Genomic DNA, 11,726 nt, shown 5'->3' with positions numbered 1-11,726 from the left:
ACAAGATCGTCTGGTTTGATCTGCTGCCTTCCTGTAGGGAAATTAATCTCGTATTGAAGATCTCTAAGGACTGATGATCCATAAATTCCCTTGGCAACTCTTTCTAGTATTTATCATACTGACTGTCAAAAAGCAGTGTTAGTATGGGGCTGTGTATCAGGAAATGGTCTTGTTATGCAGAACTGGACATCATGATGGCAAAGTTAAAATGGGCCTCTTTCAACATATTAAAATTAGTGGATGCCTTGAAGCATACTTGCTTCTGCACCCCAGTCTCTTTTTCTTTCATGATTTGCAAAGTAGAATAGCATAGAAGAGTGTTTAAGACTAGAAATAGATTTCTGATGGGGGCTTTTCACCCAGAAGTCTTTCATAGTGGGAAGAATTCATAAAAACTCACATTTATATTAGTACTTTAAGGCTTGCAGAAGCTTTCCTCATAACCCTGTAAGGGAACTAATCAAGTATTATTATCCCTATTTAACAGATGGAGAAAACCAGGGTCACATGACTAGTGTCAGAACTAGGACAAAGGTGTTCTAACTCCAAAATCAATCCTCTTGACTCTACACCATATGGGTCATACTTGTACCATGTTGAGGGATTGTGGGTGGTTACAATAATACTAAGTGAGAGAAACAGAAGAAGAAGCATACTTTTAAAGATATTTAATAAGACTTTTTTTCAGATCAGTACAAAAATTTTAAATACAAAAATGATTTGCTATCGACAAGTCTCAAATCTACAATGGAAACTCAATAAAGTTACCAGTCTTTTCACTCTTTGACATATTCTGCAAGATATTTGAGGTTAGGCACCCACTAAAGTTATTTCCCTCCCCATAGGTTATCATGTTGCATTAAAACTTTGTACTTAAATAATGGCAATGCCAGTTTTGTCCATTTTTCTGTGGTCAAATTCTAGTTAATTTTGAATTAAATAGAGATTATGGTTCAGAACAGATTCATGTTAGGTCTGCTTTTACACCAAAGCAAAAGTATAACATGTAACATTCAAAGGGGAAACACAGACATATAGATAACTATTTTAAACTCTTTTTTTTAAATTAAGTGAAATAATTCATCATTTTGCTCTGAGATTAGCACCATTGTAGAACAAACAGTACTTGCATAGAATTTTTCCTCTGCCTCCCCACCATCTACAAGTTAGAAGCTTATGCCTGCTAATATACAAATTTAGGCAAATAAGTAACACAACCAATAAATAAGTTTGGAAGCAACTATTTTCAATAATTCTGATAAGTGAAATTTCATTTCAACTGATTAGGAAATTACTCCCCACCTTGGTGGAGAACTAACTGGAATGCATATATATATGGAGACTATTTCACAAATGAGTTGCCCCAGTTGACCATTTTACTTCAAGTCAATTTGAATGCATCTACTCATACACTAGATGGGACACTGTATTATACTGTGTGTGGTTTATTTGTCCCACCAAAAACTCAACATTCTTGTCATATTAATCATTTGAGAGAACAGACACAAAGACTTTATATCCACCAGATGCTATCAGCTGTGATAATGAATGCTGAGGCTTCTTTGGATGAAAACCTTTGGCATTTAGCTAGTAGTGAATAAGTTATCAACAAATTAATTTATTTTCAGTCCTCTTAAGAAGAAACTGCACTTCTATACCTCACATAGAGAAGGTACATCAGGTCATGAAGATAATTTTTCTGGATTATTTAAGTTAGTTAACTGGTTAGTTACAACTAGTCCCGTTAGAAGCCACCCGAATTGGGCATATACACCATGCACTGTTTATACTGTGTTTATCTGTATATTTCCCCCTCATTTCTTTCTTCTCTTCCACACTCTGAATTTTGAGCACATATAATGTCTTTATTCTCCACATCATTTATCCCCATAGGATATCCCATAGGATGCTACTATCAGTGTGGCCAGAAGGAAATAGATTTAAAGTGGCTCTTTCATTTCTTTCAGACCAGAAGAAATGACTTGCTATTGACAAATCTCAAATCTATAGTGGAAACTCAATAAAGTTATCAGTCTGTTTATTCTTTGATATACCCTATAAGATATTTGAGGTTAGGCACCCCCTAAAGTAATTTCCTTCACCATAGGTTCTCTTGCTGCATTAAAACTCTGTATTTAACAAATAGACCAGTTGAGCATGTCTATAGGTCTCTGGGTGACTACTTGAAAGTAATTTAAATGTTTTTCCCTTTTCTGAAGAAATGAAACCTATATAAAGGTCCTGATCCAATGCCTTATCTTGGTATGAAGATGACTCTGGGTTCTTGAAGGTTATCCCACTGAAGTGCAAGCTGTGACAGGTTCTGCCATGCTAGGAAGACTTCAGTTGTGGGCCTGCTAATAGACTGTATATCTATTGTCTGAAAACCAACCTAGCTAAGTTTGCAGAGGCTTTATCATCATAATGGCCTCAGAGTGATGGGATTTTTCAGCCGCAGCAATGCTTGAAGATCACCTATTAAATTTAGAGGAGTTGAGATTTAGAAAAGCGATTGGGAGAAGATTATTTGTTTTCCTTCTAATGGCATTTTCACAGTGGCTATTTTTAGTGGAACAGATGCCCACATTGACAAAATTGTAGATTTTTGAAGTAGAGAAATAAGAATTGTTGGGCCTTTTTAAAAAAAAAAAATTTTTTTTTGGCCTAGTTCTACGACTTTCATTGATGTGGGGAACTAACTACCAGAGAAGAAGGTCCTCTTGTTGGTGCAGATTGGGCACTCTTTTCCAATTTATAGTTTTAAAGTTGCCTAGTAACAACTTTAGAGTTGAAGTGATTTGTCCAGATTTTGTGTGTGTGTGTGTGTGTGTCTGTGTGTGAGTGTGAGAAACAGAACTTGAGTCCAGGTGTTCCTAACTCCTACAACATCTCTCCATCTACTTTGCACACTGTCATGCAGACACAGTGACATGTATATGAGCCTGCAGTAAACTTTTATCATGCCATTTCCTTAATCTATGGGGCAGCATAAAAGTCGTGTATTGTCATTGTCCTCTGAAATTATAATTGGGTCTTCAGCAGTTTACTTCTATGAGAGCAGTTCTTGACGCACTGTTTCACATACTTTAGAAAACTGTTGGTGCTCTTACTTCTAAGTTTCAGAGATTGATTTTTAAAGAAAAGTTTATTTTTCCATATAATTCTAAAGGTTTTTGCTTTGTATGTAAAGGGATGGTTTAGGGTTTTTTTTTAAAAGATACTTTGTAACCTGAAAAAAGTTTGAATTGATTTGATATAGTTATTGTGATAGGCAAGAAAATCCCTTCGATATTGAAAAGTGATTGAGAAACTGTGGTTTGTCTTCTCTCTGGCTGTGGCTTCACAGTGGCTTTTTTTTTTTTATAAATATACATTTGATATACAATTGATATCTGCTAATGAATATTATACAGAGTCTGAAGGTTACTGGGGTGGGGTGGGGAACACTTATTTCATTGACCCCAATCACTTTTCTCCCCAAATAACATCAAGGTTTTTTTTTTTTTATTTTTGGTCTGGTTAGATCTAGTAAGAAATAATAGGAACGAAAGCTTATGGAAGAAACCTCAGGGGAAAAATATTTCAGGAATAAACACCTTAACCACCATTCTCATTTCCCAGCGATCTTGTAAGCATCTTGAAGATACAGCCCAGGACTTGTCCTTTTGTGTCCTCCATGGCCCTTCTTGCAGTGCTGGATACGTTGTCTCAGCATCTTCTGGGTGCTTACTTGTTGATTGATAGAGTAAATGGCTCCCACTGAGTAACAACCCTGCCCCAAGTGGGAATTCCGTTGCCAAAACCCCAGCAGCTTACTGGAAGGCAGCTATCTTCTGCATGGTATCCATTGCCTCAGATTACCTCTGCAAGGCATTACTACATAATTGCCCCCTTCCTATGTTTCACTAGTAAAATACTTGTGAAAATATGGGGTAAATCATGCAAGTAAATGCGGTATGTGATTTTTTTTTTTGGTCATTGATGCCTCCTTAAGATTTATTCTTGTGTAGTTTTAAGTAAACAATATGAATGAATGACTTGTGTTAGCTATGATCCTTCATAATGAAATATTTTGACTGAACTTTAGAAAGCATGGTATTGTGGAAGTGTATAATATTTGCTAATATGATTTCAGTGGGTACAGAACATCTGTCAGAAATGTGATATATAGATTCTTCCTGTCATTTTAATAACAAGCTCTGCAGAACATTAAACTTGCATTTTTATTGTTTTTGTTTTTTGGCTTTTTTTTTTTGGTATATGATGGTCCAAACTTCCATTTAAATATAACTTTTCAACAGTATAAACACTTTGAAGCAATTGTGTGTTTTGTGTTTGGTTTTTCTCTGTTACTTCATTTTTTTCTTTTGCTGTCTTTTTTTCCTCATGTTTTTCTTACTTTTTTTTTTTAAATTTACATGGGATATAATAAATATCCTGAAAAAGAGGAATGGACGTATTGTCCGGCGTATAGTCCAGCAGCTTGCTCTGAGGGCATCTGCAGAAAAACCCGGTCTCCAGGTCTCAGCTGTAGCACGGCGCTCCCTGATGCCTGGTCTAGAAAGCCCTTTTTGTACTCGTCGTACGTGTACATCATTGGGTCGTTGTTCTTGAACAAAGCCACCCATACGTTTCCGCCTTTGCAATGGACATGGTATGCAAAGTAGTAGACACCAGGGACCTCGCAGGTGAAGATTCCTGTCTGGGGGTTGTAGTTCTGCCTTCCGTTGTAAAGCAATTTGTCAAACTTGACTGGGGCCCCCACTGGTGGGAAGGGTGTGGTCAACTCAGCTGTAAATGCAGGCATCTCATAAGCTATGCCTCCGTTTTTGCCTTTCTTGCCCCCATAGGCATGTGGGGTTTTCACTCCATCAATCCCTGGTCCCATTTCTGGCAAATACTCTCCATGAGCTGGTGGTGTGGGAGGCATCACAGCTGGGGCACCTGGGGGACCTGGAGGTCCTGGGGGACCTGGAAGGCCAGGCTGGCCTTGAGGGCCAAGAGCTCCAGGCTTTCCTGGGGGTCCATGCAGTCCTGCTACCCCAGGCTTTCCTACCCCAGGGAACCCAGGAGGACCTGGTAGACCTGGTTCTCCTTTGGGGCCTGGGATTCCAGGAGGTCCAATTGGACCACTTGGCCCCCCAATTCCTGGAATTCCAGATGGGCCTTGTAATCCCTGATCTCCTGGGATTCCTGGTTCCCCTTTGGGTCCAATGAGCCCAGGGGCTCCAGGGATGCCTGGTAAACCTTTATGCCCAGCTTCCCCTTTGGGCCCGATTGGACCTGGCAAACCTCTCATGCCTGGGGGTCCCACTTCACCAAGGAAGCCTGGTTTCCCTGGGAAACCCTGTAACCCTGGCTCACCTTTGGGACCCAATGGTCCTTGTGGCCCCACAGCTCCACCTTCTCCTTTGGGCCCTGGGAAGCCAATAGCACCCGGAGGTCCCATGGGACCTGGAATTCCAGGCAGGCCTGGCTCACCTGGGGGCCCCCCCATTCCAGGTACACCTGCAGGGCCTTTCTCTCCTCTAGGTCCAATAGCTCCAGGAAGACCCCCCATACCTCGGTCACCCTTAGGCCCTGGGAAACCTGGTTTCCCAACCCCTGGAAGGCCTGGAGGTCCTGGCAACCCAGGGAGTCCTTGCTCTCCTTTACCACCAGGAAATCCAGGTCGTCCGGGGATGCCATCCTGACCTGGCTTTCCAATTCCAGGCACACCGGGTGGTCCTTGAATCCCAGGTACGCCTATGGGGCCCTGTGGTCCTGGCTCACCTTGAAGGCCTGGTTTACCTAGAGGACCCTGTGGCCCTGGGAAACCCGTCACCCCTGGTTTGCCTATTCCTGGAAGCCCCACAGGCCCAGGAGGTCCATGCATCCCAGGGGGACCTTTTAGTCCTGGCAAACCTGGCATCCCAAAGCCCTTCTCTCCTTTAGGCCCTTGAAGACCAGGAAGTCCTGGCTGTCCTTTGGGTCCTGGTTCACCCTTTGGTCCTGGTTGTCCTGGTAACCCTGGGCCACCTGGCTTTCCAATGCCAGGAAGTCCATGAGGCCCTGGAGGTCCTTGTGGCCCTGGCATGCCCATAGGTCCAATCTCTCCTTTTGGTCCTATTTCACCTTTTGCCCCAGGCATTCCCACACCTCCAGGTTTTCCTGGCATTCCAGGCATACCTGGCTTGCCAATCCCTGGATAGCCTTGGGGGCCTGGTTTTCCTTTGATTCCTGGTATCCCATGGCCTGGTAAACCTGGGGGTCCAGGTGGTCCTCTTGGGCCAGGTTCTCCACGGGGACCTTGTTCTCCTCTTAAACTGGCTAATGGTATTTCTATTGAGAGAGAGAGAGAGAGAGAGAGAGAGAGAAAGAGAGAGAGTTAGGTAGGTAGGTAGAGAGGTAGAGAGAGAGAGAGGTGGGGGAGGCATGGTGGGAACCATTCCATTAGTCTTAAGTTCAGCAAAGTTGAGGCCCTGCTTAGTTCTGCTAAATTAAGACACTATTTATTTAGTAGGATAATGAACAGGGACGGAAAGAGTAGGAGCCATGTGCTATACTTTTATAGAATTATAGTGAATAAATCTGACACTTCACTGAAGCATAGTTTTAGAATATGAAAAGGACCAATGTTTTGTTTTTCTCTTCCTTCAGTGCTGGCTAGTGAAACAACACTGCTCTTTCTCCTGACTTCCCAAGAAGCCCCTTACACTCAAAACATGACAGTCATCATTGGCTCTTCTACAGGAAGCCTTTCTCAATCTCTCTTAATTCCAGCATCTTCCCTCTCTTCTTTATTTCCTATTATCCTGAATATAGCTTATTTGTACATAGTTGTTTGCATGATGTCTCCCTCATTGGATTGTAAGCTCTCTGAGGGCAGGAACTGTCTTTCGCCTTATTGTGTATCCCCAGTGCTTAGCACAGTGCCACACATAGTAGGTGCTTAATAAATATTTGACTCCCTTTGCTCTCCCTCACCCCTCACTTCTAGTTCATCGACACATCTTGTCTATTCTATTAAAACAATGTCTCCTACAGTCATCCTTTCCTTCCCATTACTGTTGTCCCTCCCCTAGTTCAGGCCCTCATTATTTCTTGTCTCAGCTGCCATAGTTCCCTCCCAGCTCATTCTCCTCTAAACCATCCTTCATGAAGTTGCCAAATTAATCTTCCTAATTTTGATCCTGCCATACCCCTTGCTCAAAAATCTCTGATGCTTCTCTATGATCTTTGGAATAAAATCCAAACTCCCCAATTTAGTGTTCCAAGTCTTTCATGTTCTGTTTCTTGCCCACCTTTCCATTCATAACTTTGTTTTATATCAAACTTCAGATTAGACTCTCCACTGTCAAGCTTTCCCTTGGTGAGTCCTACATCTGGAATACATTGTCTTTTGTGTCCTTCAGAGCTTGGCCTAAATGACATCCCTTCCTGTGGAGTCTTCCTTGATCCTTCTAGACAGAAGTGATTGCTTCCTCATCTGAACTCTCAGCACACTTTGTTTGTGCATGCCCTTATTCTTTCTTATTAAACTGTACTCTGTGGTAAATGCATTTGTATACTTATCTCCTCTCCTCTAATAGAGTATAATTTTTTTTTCTTTTTTGGTGAGGCAGTGGGGTTAAATGACTCGCCCAGGGTCACACAGCTAGTAAGCGTCAAGTGTCTGAGGTTGGATTTGTACTCAGGTCCTACTGACTCCAAGGCCAGAGTTCTACCTACTATGCCACCTAGCTACCCGCAGAGTATAATCTTGAAGGCAGAGATCCAGTCTCCTTATCTTTGAATCATCCTAAGGATCTAATTAGGAGCAGCTAGGGAGCCCAGTGGGTGGAGTGCTGGGCCTGGAGTCAGGAAGATACCTCCTGAGTTCAAATCAGACACGTACTAGCTATGTGATCCTGGGCAAGTCACTTAATCCTGTTTGCCTCAATTTCCTCATCTCTAAAATAAGCTGGAGAGGGAAATGCCACACCACTCCAGTATATTTGCCAAGAAAATTGAGGTCATGAACTGTCAGACACAACTGAAAAAAAAACCAAAACAACTAAAAGGGGCCGAAAAGAAGCTAACACAATGTCTTGCATGTAGTAGGCTCTCAATATTTTTTTAAATGAATGAATGAATAATATATCAAATGGAAGGAAGATACATTTTTTGTCTTCTCAACTCTGAGTATAGGGGTGATAGGCTCGTAACTAGAGCCAGAAGGACTTCAGAGGTCATTTAATCTAACATCTTAATTTTACAAATAAGAAACTCAGGTATAGGTGGATTAAGTGACCTGCCCAAGGGCATAAAGGTAGCAAATACCAGAGGTAGGATTTGAACCCAGATCCTCTGACTCCAGAACCAGTGTTCTTTCTAATGTACCTCATTTGGGTGGGACTAGCGTGCTGAGATTTTTGATAATTATGTATACTTCCTCATGAAAGAAGAGAATTATTCTATTGTGTGTGTACAGTGTTGTTATATTTCACAATGACCTTCTCTCTAGAATTATAGAGATTTCCTTAAGTCTCCTGAATTGTACTTTTCTCCTCTAAATTCCTTAATTGGATAATTCAATATTTTAATTCTTTGTGACAACTCTAATTTTAGGTTATACCTAAAGGTAGATGAAATATGTGACTATAAGTGATCATCATCATCAATAGGAATAATAATAATAACAATAATGAAATTGAGATAAACTCAAAATGCAAAACACTCTTGGTTTTCTATGTTAAATCAGGTCATGAATAAATGAAATATTGAGATAATACCAAACACCTGTTCTGGTCAATAGCAATGACCATTTATGATCATGATATATTTTTATATATATATATATATTTATATTTATATTTCTTCATATATTATTTTATATATTATCACATATTATAAGTATAAATATTATATTACATATATTGTTATTTACTATTCTATATTATTTATATATATTTCTGATCATTATATCTTTTATATATACACATGCTAACAGGGAGCAAAACGATTTGATAGGGTTCTTATTCTTTCCTTTTCCTCTGTTCATAGTATGGTTCTGATCCTAATCAGTACAGAAATGATCAAAACAGAGGCATTTGTAGGAAAAAGAGGAAAAACAAATCCTTAGTTTGGATTATCAGTCCTTGAACAGCCAAGAATTGACTGTAACTTTCCACACGCCAGTATATCATACATTGCCTTAGGAAGTCAATTTACTACTTTGTATTAAATTATAGTATCAGAGAATAAAGAAAGCCATCTACCCTTTAGCTAAACTTTTTTTTTTTTTGCCTCCCCACAGTAGAACATGAGCGGGGTGAGTCTTTTGTTTTCTGTTTGTATTTGCAGTGCACAATGATTGGAACATAGTAAACAATAAATGCATTTTTCATTCATTTTCCCCTTGATTCTAGTTTTTAAAAAATGATTTCATAATTGCCAAATCTAATGGTCTTTTCTCAGTCTGCATCCTTCTTGACCTCTTTGCAATCTTTGACACCATTGATCATCTTGTCTCCTGGATATTCTAGGTTTTGGGGACACTCTTCTCTCTAGGTTTTCCTCCTACCTGTCTGACCACTCCTTAGTCTCTTTTTGGTGGATCCAGGTCATGCCTGCTAATATCCCTTAAGGTTTTGGTTGTTCCCCCCCACCCCCTGCCCCAAGCCTAGGGGGGACAACCTCCTCCCCTCTTGCCTACTTCCTTCCCTGGCACCCTTCAAGAATTAGCTCAAATCCCAGCCTCTGTAGGAGGTCCTTCCAGTCTCTCCCCTCTCTCACCCCTAGGGGCTTTCGTCCTTTTAGACAATTTATAACTTGCATATAGTTATTTGCATATTGTGCATGCAAATGGTTGTCCCCATTAGATTGTGAGTTCATTGAGGGAAGGGACTGTGTTTTTGCTTCCCTTTGTATCCCCAGCTTTTAGTGCAATGTGTAACACATAGAAAGCTCTTATTAAATGCTTGTTGATTAAACTGTCTATTCTCTCTTTAGACCACAACCCCCCCAACCATTGTGTCTTATTGTACAATTCCTGATGCAATGCCTGACACTCAGTAGACATTTTATAAGAATGAACAGAAAACAAAAAGTAAAATTCAAAACATGCTTTTCTTACCCATAATTATGATCTAAACCAAAAGGGGACTCAGAGATTCTCTAGTCTAGACCGTTTCATTTCATAGATTAGGAAATCTAAGGTCCCATTACTTTATAGGAAGACTTAATGTCTTTTTTTGAGGCAATTAGGGTTAAGTGACTTGCCCAGAGTCACACAGCTAGTGACTGTGTCTGAGCCCGGATTTGAACCCAGGTCCTCCTGATTCCAGAGCCGGTGCTCTTTCCACTGTGCCACCTAGCAGCCCTGCTGTTTTTATCTTTATTCCAGTACCCAACCAGTGCCTATCACAGTAGCCTATGCTTAGCATTCACTTAATACACATCTACTGGAGAAAAAAAAAAAAGGAATTTGAAAATTGTTATTTATTTTGACTTCCTCCATGCTTGTAGCCAAAGTAACTCTCCTGAAGGAAAGACGACTCCAATGGCTTCCTGCTGCCTCTAGGATAAAATATAAACTCTTCTGTTCAGCTTTCAGAAGCCCTACATAACCTGGCTGCAGCCTATCTTTCCAGTTTCATTGAACTCCCCCTTGCACATGGTAGCCCAGTCAAATTGGCCTTCTCTCTACTCTTCAAACAACACTGGCTTTGTGGGGGCTCTCCCCCATGCCTGGAATGTACTTCCTCCTTTACCCAGCTCCATAGAATTGCCCTCTTCCCTTGAGATTTAGCTCAGGTATTATCTTCTGCATGAAGCATTTTTGGACCCCCTCCATCTGCTGGTGCTCCCACTTCTGTGTGTGTGTGTGTGTGTGTGTGTGTGGGAGGGTGTGTGTGTGTGTGTATTCACTTTATGTTTATGCTGCATGTATTTATGTATGTACTTCTCTCTCCCTCACTGGAATGTAAGTGCTTTGTGAGTAGGGATTGTTAGCACTGTACCTGGTGTGCAGTAGTTGCTTAGTAAGTACTTATTGATTAATTGATTTTACCTTTGCTTTTCTTGGGAGCTGCCTCCTTGCCCATCCTGGGCACCTGTGGAATTTCCTTCATATACTGGGGTAGGTGTGAGTATTCTTTGCCATACTGCATGGGGGGCATCTCCTTACCCATGGGAAGGCCATCTTTGCCCAAAGGCATGTGAGGTACTTGTTGTCCCAGGGGCTGGTATTGGGGTATCTGAGGTGGGATTTGAGGTGGAAGCTGTTTAATCCCATAATAGGCACCGCCATGAATGGACCTGATGAAACTGAGATAAATGAGGATCACCACTTCCAGTAGCTGTAGAGGGGTCAGGGGAACAGCCATTACCTGTGGAAAGAAAGGGACAGATCAACACTGTGAAAATCTGAAGATTGATCCTGTTGGGGGCATGATGGTCTAAAAGAGCAGTCGGGGAAACTGATAATTCCGCGAGAAGTCACCGTGAAGGATATTGAAGAGGAATGAAAGAAGATACGGGCGCAATAGCCTTAAAAGGGTCCAATGACCTCCTCCGACTTGGAATTTAAAGTTTTAAAAGAAATAATGAGGGAGAATGAGAAATGCAGAGGTAGGAGAAGCGTGGGTGGCAGAGGTAGTAACAGTGGCAGAGGCAGGGGCAGTGGCAGAGGCAGGGGCAGAAGCAGGGGTAGAGGCAGGGGCGGTGGCAGAGGCGGCAGAAGCAGGGGCAGTGGTAGAAGCGGG

The 11,726-nt window shown here is 41.4% G+C and overlaps 1 protein-coding gene and 1 pseudogene across 3 annotated transcripts in view; one reads left to right on the top strand and one right to left on the bottom strand.

Annotated features, from left to right (window-relative positions):
• Nucleotides 1–653: 653 nt before the first annotated feature.
• Nucleotides 654–11,726, bottom strand: part of COL8A1 (collagen type VIII alpha 1 chain) — a 227,144-nt gene continuing 216,071 nt past the window's right edge. For 2 of the 3 annotated variants that reach the window (XM_027868403.1, XM_027868411.1), the window contains exons 3-4: nt 11,033–11,351; nt 654–6,321 (exon numbers count right to left, since the gene is read on the bottom strand). In XM_027868403.1, the coding sequence (XP_027724204.1) occupies nt 4,415–6,321; nt 11,033–11,348 (2,223 nt within the window). In that variant the 5' untranslated portion in view covers nt 11,349–11,351 and the 3' untranslated portion in view covers nt 654–4,414. The remainder of the gene's footprint in view (nt 6,322–11,032; nt 11,352–11,726) is intronic. The other variant, XM_027868418.1, reaches the window with a different exon arrangement.
• The window catches only part of LOC114046244, a 1,493-nt pseudogene continuing 1,344 nt past the window's right edge, over nt 11,578–11,726 (top strand).

The sequence above is a fragment of the Vombatus ursinus genome, unplaced genomic scaffold (assembly GCF_900497805.2).
Source record: "Vombatus ursinus unplaced genomic scaffold, bare-nosed wombat genome assembly UNPS02001419.1, whole genome shotgun sequence".
Lineage (NCBI taxonomy): Eukaryota > Metazoa > Chordata > Mammalia > Diprotodontia > Vombatidae > Vombatus > Vombatus ursinus.
This window is presented reverse-complemented; position numbering and strand designations above follow the sequence as displayed.